Source organism: Eleutherodactylus coqui, chromosome 5 (assembly GCF_035609145.1).
Source record: "Eleutherodactylus coqui strain aEleCoq1 chromosome 5, aEleCoq1.hap1, whole genome shotgun sequence".
Classification (NCBI taxonomy): Eukaryota; Metazoa; Chordata; class Amphibia; order Anura; family Eleutherodactylidae; genus Eleutherodactylus; species Eleutherodactylus coqui.
In genome coordinates, this window is record NC_089841.1 from 2,614,660 (window position 1) to 2,632,207 (window position 17,548).

The 17,548-nt window shown below is 48.6% G+C and overlaps 1 protein-coding gene across 5 annotated transcripts in view; it reads left to right on the forward strand.

Annotated features, from left to right (window-relative positions):
• Positions 1–10,352: 10,352 nt before the first annotated feature.
• LOC136627260 (zinc finger protein 84-like) overlaps positions 10,353–17,548 on the forward strand; it is a 159,748-nt gene continuing 152,552 nt past the window's right edge. For 2 of the 5 annotated variants that reach the window (XM_066602205.1, XM_066602202.1), the window contains exons 1-2: positions 10,729–10,839; positions 12,631–12,715. Coding sequence is in view for 3 of the 5 variants with exons in the window: in XM_066602202.1 (XP_066458299.1) it covers positions 12,686–12,715 (30 nt within the window). In the remaining 2 variants the exon portion in view is untranslated. Of the gene's footprint in view, positions 10,840–12,630; positions 12,716–17,548 lie in introns of all 5 variants that reach the window. The other 3 variants (XM_066602200.1, XM_066602199.1, XM_066602204.1) reach the window with 2 other exon arrangements.

Below are 17,548 nucleotides of genomic sequence, written 5' to 3' on the forward strand. Positions count from 1 at the left end.
AATATGGTGAGGCCCTTTCTTCATCTGTGAGAAAGTTGATGATAAATAATGCCTTCTTTCTATCACTGGAAAACAGAGTAGGTTGCCTCTGAAAGTTAATATGGCACTGGTTAAGGAACGCTCGGTACTGATGACAATGCCCACTGAACTTTGGCAGTGGCATGTGGTCATCAGAACCTGAATTGTGTAACTCCAGAAGTTGCCTCTGTAAACAGGCTGTCTCTCCTTGTGGATCAGCAACCTTTCCCTGGTAGGTGGCACAAAACTCTTGGAGGTCAGCAACCTGTTTCTTCAAGGTGACCATGACAGACTCAATTTTGGGCAAGATTATTTTGTAACAATCCGATTCAGGTTTGGAGTCTCTTGTTGTTAATGGTGCAGATCAGTAGTCAGGGAAAGCTGGAGGTTGGTAAACAGGTTAGTATCAGTTTTTAGTACAGAGGAGTAAGTGGGGGTAGTCAAGAAAGCCAGAGGGCAGTACACAGGTAGGTATATCAGGTAGCATTATGGAGAAGCAGCAGGTGGAAGAGCTTGACTACTGTCTGGGAGCACAATAATTTCCCAAAGATGGGAGGTGCTAGGCCAGGTTTATATGGTATGGCTAATCAAGGGACAGGGTGGATCTAATCAGGGAAACAGGAGCAGAGAACCAGGACCAGGTCCAAGTCATGCAGGGGAGCTATCCAAAGACTGGATAGTTCAGCTAGTAGAGCTGTTGCCTGGAGTAGAGGAGTCCACAGTTTTGAGCCTCGACACGATGATTGGACTGGACCTCCTGTCCTCTGTGACTATACCATTCCCCTGATACATTTTCTCTCCAGTGGCCATGTGACGTTTTATTTTCTGCTTGCAGATACTTTGTCCAACCATCATTTTCAGAATCCTTATATATTCAGATCCAGCTAATCACCAGAATTCCCTTTATCTAAATACTTTTGTTTTTATAATGTAAACTAAAAACTGTTGACATTTTATACCCCCTTTTGTGTCCATTTTAAGTCCTCTTTCTGTCACTTGGATTTTGATGCAATAAAATGCGCATAATTTGTAGTTGAAGGTTGTCGTGCTACACTACAAGGTTGTTACGCTCCGTTAATTTTTATTCATGCCACCTGTGACATTTTTTTCAAATGGGCTAAAACATTTTTTTCATTGCACCCATAGACTTGAATGGGCCATTTCCATCCAAAAAAAATACAACATGCCACAATATTTTTTTCTCGGGCTAAAAAAAAAAATCATATATGTGAATAAAACCATTTACCATAATGTGCTGCATTTCTGTCCGATTTTGGCACAATTTTTGTCTACAGGAAGTTAAATGGAAAAATGCTTCATGTGAACATACCCCTACTAGAGACGCAGACGCTCAGTGGATACAATGCTGCGAGCTGGGGAAAACCCCTAGAATAATCCATGGCAGGAAAAGTGTAAATGCAGTGTTTGGTTACCTGCGCTGCACCTCTGGCTTGTCGTTTCTACTTTTGGATACTGCAAAAGGAAGGTTGGTGCACTGGTCCTGGAGGTACTGCAATACCAGGTCAATGCGCGGAGTGGACAGAGCAAGCTCTTTTTCCAGGAGCAGTAATCCTTCAAAAATAATATGAAAACAATCACCGAAGAACCTAGTAAAACTTTATGGAAAATATATTAAGATCTTGGGTGGACAGAACAAAACATCCATAACACAAAAAGAGAGCCTCGGGGATTTAATTTGTGATGATAGTATCCCTTAGCTCCACTAATCAGAACCCGTTTACTAATGACCAAAGCATCCAACGGATACTGTACATCAAGTCACTCAGTAGATGTTTATACAATGTGTGGTATGATGACCTTCAAACCTTAAACGGACACGGTCACTAAATCGGGAAGGCTCAAAGCCCTTATAAATTCGTTCAGGTATCCCCTTGTTTGAGGACCCCCAAATAAATACACTTTGTTCAGAGGGTCAGATGACAGCGCCCTGCATGTACCTCAATTGTGTAGATTTAAGTCCTCTTATTAAGTTTGTTACTCCCCATTTATGATTCCTATATGAGGATCCGGGGACGCTGGGTTAGTCCTTTACGTTTCATTATTATAAAAAGATGAGTACCCCTGGCTTAAATCAAATGCCAAGAGCAAACCCCAGGCGTGAGGAACATGTGATGGAGAGGAAGGGGTTAATACATGGTCCAAGCTGCTAGTGTTAGTGCAAGGAACAACACTTATGAGGTATAGATTCTGTATGCCCCCATGCTGTAATGGCAAGATATTAAAGTTGTAGAGCCCAGCACACAAGGGGTTAAATTTCCATGTGTTCAGGAAATGTATAAACCCAGCGATATTGATAAGAGGCGCTGGTTCCCAGAGGTACTGCTCAGAAAAAAAACCTCTTTTCTTCACCCAGGTGAATATAAAATCAAAGGATGAAAAGAAAGGGTTAATTGTGTGGTAGTGGACTGCTGCGCACAGACTTGAAGGTCCCACGTTAAGGCTCCTTGTATTATATTTTCATAGCCCAGAGACCAAGCTATTAAATCAGGTTCAGGTTATTATAACCGTTGCACAATATCAGCTTCAGGGAGCCAGCGCTCCTAGGGTTAATGATCCCTGCGTGTTATAAAGGAACAGCGCGATATTGATAATAGCTCACAACTCAAGGCCTCAGTATATAGAAGTAGATATATGAAAGATCCCGCTGCCTCTCACAGCACTAGCCGCTGATACATAGCTCGCTAGGTCGGCACTGCTGTAACTGCCCGACAAAGTACCGGCAGCCGGCTAACACTAAACTAACTGCCTGAAACAAAGATATTAGCGCACTATTCTACGTCATCGACGCGTTTCTGCAGTTTGTAGCAAATATACTGCTTCATCAGGAAGAATCAAGAATAGAGGAGGGAGCGGCCGTGATAACTGGCGGCACCCCGATTCACTCACCTAGTTATCATGGCCGCTCAGATATTAAACTGATAACAACAGATACTACATATGATAACACATGGTTATAGGATCTGGGAATGTTTAGCAGAAGAGAAGGCTGAGAGGAGACTTAATAGCTGTCTACAAATATCTGAAAGGCTGTCACAGTGCAGAGGGATCAGCCCTATTCTCATCTGCACAAGGAAAGACTAGAAGCAATGGGATGAAACTGAAAGGGAGGAGACACAGATTAGATATTAGACAGTGAGGGGATCAATGAGTGGAACAGGTTGCCACAGGAGGTGGGGAGTTCTTCAATGGAAGTGTTCAGAGACCGGACAGACATCTGTCTGGGGTGATTTAGTAAATCCTGCACTGAGCAGAGGATTGGACCCGATGACCCTGGAGGTCCCTTCCAACTCTACCATTTTATGATTCTATGATCTTAGCCAAAAAAGCCGAGAAGTGATAACCCGAACAAGGTTTCACCTGCAACTTGGCCTTCCACTGCTTGAGGCGATGTGACATTCACTCAAAAGGCACAGGCTCTGGCAGCCTTCTGCACGCACCCACAATGCTGCACAGCACCGCCTTGTCAACCACCTGTTATGCTCATGCCTCTTCTACTGTGCTCATGCATCCTAGGCTTGTCTATGATATGTGTGTGTGTACATAAGTACAGTGTATTGGAAGTCCCCACACTCTCACACTTTCTTACCTCTTATCTTGTGCCCCCCTCATTCTGCACTCAGCACCGCATAATTACAATGTAACAACAGAATCGGAGAAATCTGTGTACATTTTTAAAAAATGAAAGCCTCCCATTCTGCGGTGACATAAGTATTCACACCCCGTACTCAGTACAGCTGCCCTCTTCCCATTGGCCATTCTACCATATGGCAACAGGGGTGGGATTGGCTAGTGGACAGCGGGGAGACAGAGAAAGGAGGCCTGTGATTAGGTGTGAGAAGAAGAGAAAGTTGTTTTAGTGAGGAGTCAGAGAGAAAGAAGTGCAGCAAGGAAAGAGGAGGTGAGCACTGTGGGAGGAAAGGGGAAGTCCAGGAACACCAAGGAGCATCGGGACAAAAACGATGGAGAAAGATTGTATTGAGAAAGAAAAGATACATATACATAGAGAGAGAGAATAGATATATACATAGAGAGACGGCAGAGAGTTCAGATGAAGAAGAGAAGAGGCCAATCCTCAGCTGGACAGAAAAGAAATGTTACCTGTAGAGATGAGCGAACGTACTCGTCCGAGCTTGATGCTGGTTCGAGTATTAGCGTGTTCGAGATGCTCGTTACTCGTGACGAGTACCACGCGATGTTCGGGTTACTTTCACTTTCATCTCTGAGACGTTAGCGCGCTTTTCTGGCCAATAGAAAGACAGGGAAGGCATTACAACTTCCCCCTGCGACGTTCAAGCCCTATACCACCCCCCTGCAGTGAGTGGCTGGGGAGATCAGGTGTCACCCGAGTATATAAATCACCCCTCCCGCAGCTCGCCACAGATGCCTTGTGACATAGCTGGGGGGACAGTGCTATCGTGTTGGAGCTGCTGTAGGGAGAGTGTTAGGAGTTAGTGTAGGCTTCAAGAACCCCAATGGTCCTTCTTAGGGCCACATCTAACCGTGTGCAGTACTGTGGAGGCTGCTTTTTGCAGTGTTGCACTTTTTTTTTTTTTTGGATATCGGCCGTGCAGAGCATTGCGCCCTGCAGTAATTATACATAGTCCAGGGCCAGTAGTGGTGAGGCAGGGACAGAAGACATATATTTATTGAATATAGGCAATGGGCCTTTCCAAAAACATCTGGGAAAAAAAATCTATTTGGGCTGCCTCTGACTGTCCTCAGTGTTCTGGGTCTGTGCTGGGTGTAGTTGTCCTCCTAATTCATACGCAGCCAGCTAAGTGTTACAGCAGGCTTGCGCAAAATTATTTCCTGGCTCTGTGTTGGCTGTTACATCACCGCTGTATTGCAGTCCACAGTGCAACAGTCTGCATTTATTTTACATACTCCAGGGCCAGTAGTGGTGACACAGGGACAGAAGACATATACAGTGTATATAGGCAGTGGGCCTTTCCAAAAACATTTGGGAAAAAAAATCAATTTGGGCTGCCTGTGACCGTCCTGACTGTACTGCATCTCTGCTGGGGGTAGTTGTCCTAATTCATACGCAGCCAGCTAAGTGTTACAGCAGGCTTGCGCAAAATTATTTCCTGGCTCTGCTGTGCGTTCGGTTAGTGAAGTCAGCCTCCAACCACAGGCCAATAAGTGGCACATTTAATTACAGCGTTCTGTTTCTGCACTACTGGTAATACAGCATGCTGAGGGGTAGGCCTAGAGGACGCGGCCGAGGACGCGGAGGCCCAAGTCATGGTGTGGGCACAAGCCGAGCCAGTGCGGTGGCCAGGGGTAGAGGCAGGGCCAGACCGAATAATCCACCAACTGTTTCCCAAAGCGCCCCCTCGCGCCATGCCACCCTGCAGAGGCCAAGGTGCTCTAAGGTGTGGCAGTTTTTCACAGAGACGCCTGACGACCGATGAACAGTGGTGTGCAACCTTTGTCGCGCCAAGATCAGCTGGGGAGCCACCACCACCAGCATGCGCAGGCATATGATGGCCAAGCACCCCACAAGGTGGGACGAAGGCCGTTCACCGCCTCCGGTTTGCACCACTGCCTCTCCCCCTGTGCCCCAACCCGCCACTCAGATCCAACCCCCCTCTCAGGACACAGGCACGACCATCTCCTGGCCTGCACCCACACCCTCACCTCCGCTGTCCTCGGCCCCATCCAGCAATGTCTCTAAGCGCAGCGTCCAGACGTCGCTAGCGCCACTGTTTGAGCGCAAGCGCAAGTACGCCGCCAAGCACCCGCACGCTCAAGCGTTAAACGTGCACATTGCCAAATTGATCAGCCTGGAGATGTTGCCGTATAGGCTTGTGGAAATGGAGGCTTTCAAAAGCATGATGGCGGCGGCGGCCCCGCGCTACTCGGTTCCCGATGTGCCGTCCCAGGCCTGCACGACCACGTCTCCCGCAACATTGTACGCGCCCTCACCAACGTGGTTACTGGCAAGGTCCACTTAACAACGGACACGTGGACAAGCACAGGCGGCAGGGCCACTATATCTCCCTGACGGCACATTGGGTGAATTTAGTGGAGGCTGGGACAGAGTCAGAGCCTGGGACCGCTCACGTCCTACCCACCCCCCGAATTGCGTGCCCCAGCTCGGTGGTGGTATCTGCGTCGGTGTATGCTTCCTCCACTAAACCACCCTCCTCCTCCTCCAACGCAACCTCTGTCTCGCAATCAAGATGTGTCAGCAGCAGCAGCACGTCGCCAGCAGTCGGTGTCACGCGGCGTGGCAGCACAGCGGTGGGCAAGCATCAGCAGGCCGTGCTGAAACTACTCAGCTTAGGAGAGAAGAGGCACACGGCCCACGAAGTGCTGCACGGTCTGACAGAGCAGACCGACCGCTGGCTTGCGCCGCTGAGCCTCCAACCGGGCATGGTCGTGTGTGACAACGGCCGTAACCTGGTGGCGGCTCTACAGCTCGGCAGCCTCACGCACGTGCCATGCCTGGCCCATGTCTTTAATTTGGTGGTTCAGCGCTTTCTGAAAAGCTACCCCCACTTGTCATACCTGCTCGGAAAGGTGCGCCGGGTCAGCGCACATTTCCGCAACTCCAAGACGGACGCTGCCACCCTGCGGACCCTGCAACATCGGTTTAATCTGCCAGTGCACCGACTGCTGTGCAACTTGCCCACACGGGCCAGGCTCTATGAGCAGCGTAGAGCTATAGTGGAATACCAACTCCAACATGGGCGGCGTAGTGGGAGTCAGCCTCCTCAATTCTTTACAGAAGAGTGGGCCTGGTTGGCAGATATCTGCCAGGTCCTTGGAAACTTTGAGGAGTCTACCCAGATGGTGAGCGGGGATGCTGCAATCATTAGCATCACCATTCCTCTGCTATGCCTCTTGAGAAGTTCCCTGCAAAGCATAAAGGCAGACGCTTTGCACTCGGAAACGGAGGCGTGGGAAGACAGTATGTCGCTGGATAGTCAGAGCACCCTCATGTCTATATCTCAGCGCGTTGAAAAGGAGGAGGGGGAGGAGCATGAGGAGGAGGGGGAAGAGACAGCTTGGCCCACTGCTGAGGGTACACATGCTGCTTGCCTGTCATCCTTTCAGCGTGTATGGCCTGAGGAGGAGGAGGAGGATCCTGAAAGTGATCTTCCTAGTGAAGATAGCCATGTGTTGCGTACAGGTACCCTGGCACACATGGCTGACTTCATGTTAGGATGCCTTTCTCGTGACCCTCGCGTTACACGCATTCTGGCCACTACGGATTACTGGGTGTACACACTGCTCGACCCACGGTATAAGGAGAACCTTTCCACTCTCATTCCTGAAGAGGAAAGGGGTTCGAGAATGATGCTATACCACAGGGCGCTGGTGTACAAACTGATGGTAAACTTCCCATCCGACAGCGCTAGTGGCAGAAGGCGCAGTTCTGAGGGCCAGGTAGCAGGAGAGGCGCGGAGATCAGGCAGCATGTACAGCGCAGGCAGGGGAACACTCTCCAAGGCCTTTGCCAGCTTTATGGCTCCCCAGCAAGACTGTGTCACCGCTCCCCAGTCAAGGCTGAGTCGGTGGGAGCACTGTAAAAGGATGGTGAGGGAGTACGTAGCCGATCGCACGACCATCCTCCGTGATGCCTCTGCTCTGTACAACTACTGGGTGTCGAATCTGGACACGTGGCCTGAACTCGCGCTGTATGCCCTGGAGGTGCTTGCTTGTCCTGCGGCAAGCGTCTTGTCACAGAGGGTGTTTAGTGCGGTTGGGGTAATCATCGCAGATAAGCGTACCCGCCTGTCAACTGACAGTGCCAACAGGCTTACACTCATCAAGATGAACAAAGCCTGGATTTCCCCAGACTTCTCTTCTCCACCAGCGGACAGCAGCGATACCTAAGCAATACGTAGGCTGCACCCGCGGATGGAAGCATCGTTCTCTATCACCATCAAAAACGTGGACCTTTTTGCTTCATCAATCTGTGTATAATATTCATCCTCCTCCTCCTGCTCCTCCTCCTGAAACCTCACGTAATCACGCTGAACGGGCAATTTTTCTTAGGCCCACAAGGCTCAGTCATATAATTTTTCTAAACAATGTTTATACGTTTCAATGCTCAGTAAAGCGTTGAAACTTTCACCTGAACCAATTTTTATTTTAACTGGGCTGCCTCCAGGCCTAGTTACCAATTAAGCCCCACTAACCAAAGCGATTAATAGGTTTCACCTGCCCTCTGGGTTGGGCGTGGGCAATTTTTCTGAGGTACATTAGTACTGTTGGTACACCAATTTTTTGGGGCCCTCGCCTACCGTGTAATCCAATTAATTTTTTGCCCACCTGCATTAAAGCTGACGTTACATCAGCTGTGCTGGGCACTGCAATGGGATATATTTATGTACCGCCGGTGGGTTCCAGGGAGCCACCCATGCTGTGGGTCCACAGGGAGTTGTAACTGCATGTGTCCACTTCTAAAGAACCCCAGTCTGACTGGGGCATGCAGTGTGGGCCGAAGCCCACCTGCATTAAACATGACATTACCTCAGCTGTGATGGGCAATGCAATGGAATATATTTATGTACCGCCGGTGGCTTCCTGGCACCCACCCATGCCGCAGGGACTTCACAGTAGGGAGTTGTACCTGCCTGTGTCTATGAATTAAAAACCCCGGTCAGGTTGGGGCATGCAGTGTGGGCCGAAGCCCACCTGCATTTAATCAGACGTTAGCTCTGCTGTCCAGGGCACTGCAATGGAATACATTTATGTACAGCCAGTGGGTTCCAGGGAGCCACCCATGCTGTGGGTGCACACGGAATTCCCATTGCGGAGTTGTACCTGCCTGTGACTATTTATAAAAAACCGCGGTCTGACTGGGGCATGCAGACACCTTGACAGAATGAATAGTGTGTGGCACATAGGTTCCCCATTGCTATGCCCACGTGTGCAGCTCCTGATGGAGGTGGCACAGGATTGGATTTCTCATTGCTTCTGTACAGCATTGTGGGCTATCGCCCCGCCCCTTTTAAAGAGGGTCGCTGCCTAGCCGTGCCAACCCTCTGCAGTTTGTGCCTGCGGTTCCTCCTCATGGCAGACGCACTTATAAATAGACATGAGGGTGGTGTGGCATGAGGGCAGCTGAAGGCTGGGCAGGGACAGTTTGGTGTGCGCTGTGGACACTGGGTCGTGCGCGATGGGGGGGGGGGGGTTGGGCAGCATGTAACCCAGGAGAAGTGGCAGCGGAGTGTCATGCAGGCAGTGATTGTGCTTTGTTGGAGGTAGTGTGGTGCTTAGCTAAGGTGTGCATTGCTAATGAGGGCTTTTCAGAAGTAAAAGTTGTTGGGAGGGGGGGGGCACTCTTGCAGCTATTGTGGCTTAATAGTGGGACCTGGGAACTTGAGATGCAGCCCAACATGTAGCCCCTCGCCTGCCCTATCCGTTTCTGTGTCGTTCCCATCACTTTCTTGAATTGCCCAGATTTTCACAAATGAAAACCTTAGTGAGCATCGGCGATATACAAAAATGCTCGGGTCGCCCAATGACTTCGAAACGAACCCTCGAGCATCGCGATAATTTCGTCCCGAGTAACGAGCACCCGAGCATTTTGGTGCTCGCTCATCTCTAGTTACCTGTCAACTGCAAAAAGAAAAATGGAGACTGAGAACACACATGGGCTTTCCTGTTACTCCGACTCCTGGAGCTCCTTCTCACCCAAGCCCACCTGCAACAAGTACTACAGCGCCCTCCAAGGGAAAGGACTACAACCCCCAATATTCCCTCAGAAGAACTTTGTTCGTAGCGGGCTTAAGTGGTGCTATGGACTGCTGTCCAGAACAAGAACCCCGCCATCCCTTCCCAACTCAGAGGAGCTCTTATTCTGGCAGTTGTTGCCACTTAGGGGGAAATTAAAGTGAAGATGTTGTGCCCCCGGGTAAAGGGCATCTCACCCCGAGACTACCACTCGCTTCATAGTTTCCACAAAATGACCACCATCATCACAACTCCACAACCCTCTCCCATTCTGCTGCGCTACATCATTATTCCTGTATTCAGCCTCCATCCACCCACACCGCCTTCCTGCCCCCCCGGCATGATGCTGCCACCACCAACTTTGGCCTCAGCCAGTGACCATTGAGTTCTTGGTCTCCTCCTCAGTCTGGTGGGTCAGCGGCTCTAGGAGGAGTGCTGCTTATCTGGTTTCTTTGAGAATGCTAACATTTTATATAAGATACACACACAGCTCTGCTACATCCAGATCATGTGATCTGACTCCTCCCCCAACTGATCACATGACGGTGACATCATCACAGGTCCTGGATGGCTCTGTGGATGGAGGTAGGTGTGGAGCGTCATTAACCCCTGAGGCACCACTGGCCTTATTATTAGTAGTATGTGTTATTACAGCAGCCTTGGACTCCCAGAAGCTGCAGACTGGGCTCCCTGCTGTGGGGCATCCACTGGGCATCACTGTGACGGAGCCCGCTGGGAGTTGTTGTACGCCAGACGACTTGTAATTCTTGTTAGTCTCCCGTGGTCACATACCATATATACTGACCTCATCTCTGCGGTCGGGCAGACATCAAACATGGAGGAACCCTCATGTTCCTTCATCCCGAGAGACAGAATATGAGATCAACATTTTATTATCTCCTCCGTCTTCCCTTATTATCTCCAGGAATTGGGCTTCTTCTAACTTGGGATCTTGTAGGATTCTCCATCTTCCTCCGACTACAGGATCCTGTGTCCGATCTCCTACAGAAGAGAATCCCTCTGATGGACACAGCAGAGATGGACGGAGACAAGATGTCAGAGACGATATTACATCTCACCCTAGAGATCCTCTTCCTGCTTACTGGAGAGGTGAGAGAGTCTGATGATGTCACTGGGGAGGGGAGAGAGTCTGATGATGTCACTGGGGAGGGGAGAGAGTCTGATGATGTCACTAGGGAGCAGAGAGAGTCTGAAGATGTCACTGGGGAGGGGAGAGAGTCTGAAGATGTCACTGGGGAGGGGAGAGAGTCTGAAGATGTCACTGGGGAGGGGAGAGAGTCATGATGTCACTGGGGAGGCGAGAGAGACTGATGATGTCACTGGGGAGGGGAGAGAGTCTGATGATGTCACTGGGGAGGGGAGAGAGTCTGATGATGTCACTGGGGAGGGGAGAGAGTCTGAAGATGTCACTGGGGAGGGGAGAGAGTCTGAAGATGTCACTGGGGAGGGGAGACAGTCTGAAGATGTCACTGGGGAGGGGAGACAGTCTGAAGATGTCACTGGAGAGGTGAGAAAGTCTGATGATGTCACTGGGGAGGGGAGAGAGTCTGATGATGTCACTGGGGAGGGGAGAGAGTCTGAAGATGTCACTGGGGAGGGGAGAGAGTCTGCTGATGTCACTGGGGAGGGGAGAGAGTCTGCTGATGTCACTGGGGAGGGGAGAGAGTCTGCTGATGTCACTGGGGAGGGGAGAGAGTCTGATGATGTCACTGGGGAGGGGAGAGAGTCTGATGATGTTACTGGGGAGGGGAGAGAGACTGATGATGTCACTGGGGAGGGGAGGGAGTCTGATGATGTCACTGGGGAGGGGAGAGAGTCTGATGATGTCACTGGGGAGGGGAGAGAGTCTGATGATGTCACTGGGGAGGGGAGCGAGTATGATGATGTCAGTGGGGAGGGGAGAGAATCTGATGATGTTTCTGGGGAGGGGAGAGAGATTGATGATGTTACTGGGGAGGGGAGGGAGTCTGATGATGTCATTACATCATTCTTATCTATAGTAATTGTCGGGGGTCAAGCTGGCAGCTCTTCATATTGAGCTATACAGCTCTCTGGATTAGTTGCCTTGCTAAAGTCTTGTTTTTGGTTCTTTGCTCCTGATCTAGTCCTGATCCTGCCTCTCTGTGCTAACCCCACCTCTGTTCATGATTGCACTTCTTACAAAAGCCTGGTGCTGCCATTAACCTCAGTGCATGCTTATTCTGCTCCACGGCATTGATCAGCTCCACTTCTGCCTGCTCCTCTACTATCGTGACATGACCTCCTGATACTGACTTCTGGCTTCTTATCTGACTATGTTACCCGCCTCATCCTTCTGTAGTGCAAACTGAGACCTCCCATTGCTGACTCTTGGCTCATACCTGATTACTCTCCAGACCTGCGGCTACTACACCTGAGGCTCCACCCTAGTGCCTCAACCGCTACAAAGTAATCATGCTCACAATAGAGTCCGTAGTAACCACCCTAAGGGCTTATTTAGACGACCGTATATTGGCTTGGTTTTCACGCCGAGCTGATATACGGTGTCCTTGTCTGCAGAGGGGGTTAGGATGGAGGAGCCAGGAGCAGGAACTGAGCCCCCGACCCTCGCCACTATTTGCAATGGGAGGGGTGGGACGGAGGCGGAGCTGAGTGCCGGGACTTAGCTCCGCCCCCATCTTGCCCCCTCCTATTGCAAATAGTGGGAAGGGGCAGAGAGGGGGAGGGAGCTCAGTTCCTGCTCCTGGCTCTTCCATCCTCCCCCCCTGTAGACAAGGACACTGTATATTGGCTTGGCGTGAAAACCGAGCCGATATACGGTCGTCTAAATAAGCCCTGAGGAAACAAGTTACAGAGCTCCAAAAGTTTTGCTACTCTTACTAAGAAATATTTTCTAAACAGGAGGAGATAATCAGCTTACAGAGGCAGATTCTGGATTTGCATCACTCAGTCTCTGATGTCTGCATGTCACTGCCTTCAAAATTTGGTAGGGATCGTCAGCAATATAGAGGCTTTTTTAATCAATACCAGATTTGTTTCCAGATGCAGCCCACCTTGTTTACCATCCACAGAAAGTGTTTTTCATCATTAACCCCCTCATTGATGAGGCGCTCGCATGGGCCTCACCGTACATATAGACCAACAGTAATCTTCTTGATAGCCATGAAGCCTTCATGACCACTATGAGTCAAATCTTTGATGATCCGAACCACTGCACCATGTCCAAAGGGAGGTTACATAACCTACGACAAGGGCAGCATTCCATTACTGAGTATTTGAATTTCGTGACTGGATGAATGATACCACGTTGAACCCAGCCATACAACAGAGCAAATTCTGCGAGGGATTATCTGAGTGGGTAAAGGTTGAACCTGCCAGAGTGTAGACCCCTGATAACCTGGTATACTTCATTCAGCTGTGCATCAGGATTGGCCAGAGACTTTCCGAGTGGCAAAAAGACAATTTACGCATCAACACTCCTTATTCCTTCGGTCAATGCTGTGCTGATAATCTGTGCCTTTATTGTGGAAGCTCAGGACATTAGGCTTTAAACTGTCCAAACAAGTTCCAAATGACTCTTGCCCTAGCCAACGTCAAGGCCACAACCAATCCAGCCGTCATGAAACACACTTTTGCACCGTTTTTTCAAGATGGCGTGAAAACCCTTCCCCTGCACCACTATTTTGTCCTCACAATAGAGATCTTAACCCATTAACACCCAGCACAGTACATTTACAGTGCTTAGTCCTGAGCTTTATTCCCGTCTGAAGATCAGCGTGGGATTAAAGCCTCTGCAATCAATTAGAAGCAGGACAGGTTGTCAGCTGTTAGTCACAGCTGATAACCTGGAGGGGAGAGATGTGGATTTTAACCCCTTCTGCCTTCTTCTTTCCCTAGTACACAGCACTCAATGAGTGCTGTGTACTAAAAAGTGGAAGTGTCTCTTCCACTACATGAGCCGGTGGTCACATGACCGCCGGGATCCCCTGGCACAGTAGAGCTACAGGATCCTAGCAGACCCTAATCAGCTCTGCCAGTGACTATTGTCACTAAAGGGGACTGTATACCCTGTAACTGGGGTTCCTATGGATGCGGCTCCTTTGGATGCCCCAGCTGCAGTGGAAAAATGTCAAATAAAAAAAAAAAGCAGATGTGGCTGTCCTCCAGAGGTCTTATATGACATCATGGGGGACATAGTAAAAAAAATAATTACATAAATAAGTAAAACAAAATTACAGAATAAAATAAAAATATATACATAAGAAAGAAAATAACCCAAATCAGATGTCAACTAGAGATGAGCGAACGTGTCCGTTACGGACACATCCGCACCCGGACACCGGCTTTAGCGAACACTGCAGTGTTCGCGCGTAAGTGTCCGGGTGCCGCCGGGGGGCGGGGAGATGCGCGCCGGCGCGGGCGGCAGTAGCGGGGAACAGGGGGGAGCCCTCTCTCTCTCCCTCTCCCCCCCACTCCCCGCCGCACCCCCCCCGCGCTGCCACGGCGGCCCCCGAACTTTTTCGCCCGAACACCGAGGTGTTCGCAAAGTTCGGTGTTCGGGCGAAAAAGGGGCGGGGCCGAACGTGTTCGCTCATCTCTAATGTCAACCAAAACCGTCGCCATAGCACCCTTTAATCCAAAACCATACATATTATATACCAAAACGTCCGAAACAAAATGAGGAACCCGTTCCTATACTTTTTTTAGCGTAAATATACTAATTAAAAAAAAAACTATAAATGTTAAAAATAAATCATTTTTTAAGCTTTTAACCCCCCAATATAACTAAAAAGCGGAAAAATAGCCCTATATGTCACACAAAAAAATACAGCAAAAGTAATTTTGGTAGCTGAAGGAAATAAAAAAGGGCAGTTAAACCACTACATGAGTAAAATCCCTAAAAAGTTCCTGGTCCTTAAGGTACAAAACAGCCTGGTCCTTAAGGGGTTGATGGGTAATCAGAAGACGTAGTGCTCTGTGATGTTGGATTCAGGAGCAGGAGGAAACTTTTATGGATTTTAAATTTGCTCTTGACAATGACATTGCCACCAGACTTAAACCCACACCCATTGAAATGGGAACCATGGGTGGGTCACCCTTGTCCTTGGGACCTGTCACACAGGAGACATTGGAACTGGAACTCTGCATGAAACCGGACAATCCAGAAATGATCAGCTTCCAGCTCATCTCGTCCCTGGTTCCATACCCACAATCCCTCTATCAACTGGAAATCAGGGACCATTGTTTCAGAATTCTGTAAAGCGAATTGCCAGCTAGCACCATCCTCCCCTAAACCAGTGCAAGATCCCGTGGATGGTCAACAGGACTTTGAGAAGTTACTGGTTCAATACCAGATGTTCAAGGTTGTCTGCAGCAAGAAGAAACTTGACCAGCTGCCACCTCATCAGACAAGTAACTGTCCTATAGAGCTGCTCCCTGGATCGTCTATTCCATTAGGGCATATTTAGAACTTTTTGGAACCAGAGTTAAAAAACCGTTGGGAATATTTGGATGAAAATCTAAAGAAGGGCTTCATCTGGCCCTCTACCTGCTTGGCAGGAGCACCCATATTCTTTGTTAAAAAGGAAGATTTTACTCATTGATCGTGCATTGATTACTGGGAACAAAACAAGATAACCATTAGGCTTTGCTATCCTCTGCTGTCAATCCCAGAATTGCTGAAAAGGCTTTTGGCAGCTAATATTATTAAACTGAACCTCAGAGGAGCATATGATCTAGTATGGATCCGCCCTGAAGATGAATGGAAAACATCTTTCAGAACAAGATATGGCCACGTTGAATCTCTATTGATGCCGTTTGGCCTTTGCAATGCTCCCATCACCTTCCAGCACTTTATCAATGACATATTTCGAGACCTGTTGGACCAATTTGTAGTGGCGTATCTTGACGACAACTTCATCTTCTTTGATAACTTGGAGGAACATTACAGGCATGTTTGGGTGGTCATGGAAGGACTCCAAAAGAATAATCTCTACATTAAACTAGAGAAGTGTGACTTTGAAAAGATCCAAATACAATTCCTGGGATATATTATCTCCCTAAGTGGCCTAAGTATAGACTCCAGCAAGATTAAAGCCACCCTGAACTAGCCGACGGAAAATTTATTAAAGACTTCGCAAAAGGTAATCTCTCCCATCACCTCCCTCACAAAGAAAGTACACACGATTTCCTGGTCTCTGGAGGTACAAGTCGCTTTGGAGAAACTAAAGACTCTGTTTACTTCAGCACCAGTTCTGATCCACCCAAGACCAGAATTGCCTTTTGTTGTTAAGGTGGACGCCTCCAACTTCGCAGTGGGAGCTATCCTGTCACAATGAGTCATAGATAACACCAACTATATGTTCTCGAGGCTGATGGACTCGAAGTCCTTAAATTAGTCCACAATTCCAAGCAGGGGGGTTGTGAAGAAGTATGTTACCTCTTGCAATGTATGTGCTCAGGAAAAGGACTCCATGAGCTGGCCTTCTGGGCTTGCTACAGCCTCTTCCCCATCAAGGCCATGGACATATATATCCATAGACTTTTATAGTGGATCTGCTGTGGACCGACGAAGATGTCTCACTTCCTCCACATAGAAAAGAGTCTCACTGCTGAGCATACCACAAACATGATGATCTGGTAAGTGTTTCAACTACATGGAATCCGTGATAATGTGGTCCCTGATAGAGGGATTCAATTCACCTCAAAGTTCTGGAAACAATTCTGCACAACCCTGGGAATTACCATGAATCTCTCCTCTGCCTTTCATCCACAGTCCAACAGCCAGACTAAGAGAACAAATCAGACTTTAAAGTACTATCTCTGCTGCTTGCTGTCCCATCTCCAGGACGATTAGAGGGATTATTTATCGACAGCAAAGTTTACCTCTAATAATGACAAGCACAGATCTACCGCCCAGACTCCGTTCTACGTTAATTACAGTATGAATTTTGCCTGTATTCGCCTGTATTCCTAGCCTCCCTATCAACCCAACTCAGAAAGAAATGAAGGAAGCATTACAGTAAGCCCAATATGCTTACAAAAAGGTGTCAGACAAACACCGCCCAGCTGCACCTGCCTTCCAGGTATAATTGTCAATCAACCTAAAAGCCCTCTCCCAAGCTTGGGCATAGATTTATTGGACCCTTCCAAGTCACCACAAGCATCGGCCAGGGGTCCACCCAATCTTTCACGTGTCCTTGCTGAACCCGTTGAAAGAGAACACGTTTGCTGGAAGATATCAGCCACCTTTTCCACCTGTAAAAGTCTTGCAGTAGAAAGAGATTCTGGACTCGAGAATGTGCAGGGATAAATTGCAATACCTGGAGCAGTGGAAAAACTGGAGGAGAATTCATTGGAGTCGCACTGCAATGGGCATGCCCCAAAAGTCACAAGAGTTCCACAAGGGGAATCCAGAAAAATTAGTATCTGGGATGCCAGAGGCCTTCCTCAAAGGAAGGCAACTTTCGGGGATCGTACTCCAGCCGGCAGCTCTTCATGTTGAGCTATACAGCTCTCTAGATAAGCTCCCTTGCTCAATCCTTGTTTCTGGTTACTTGCTCCTGATCTTGTTCCTGCCTCTCTGTCCTGATCCTGTCTCTGTTCTTGATTGCAAGCCTGTGTAGTGTCTGCTACCACGTGCGGAGAAAATAAAGTCCTGGGACAAACACATGGGGGCTGTTAATACCACAGAACCCAAAAAGAAAACAGAAATTGGAAAGAGAGAAATTAAAATTAATGGGAACTTTCCCTATAGAATTCTAAAAGTCTAATAATCCCTGCCTAAGTAATGAGTGGATTAACCTCAGTGCATAATTAT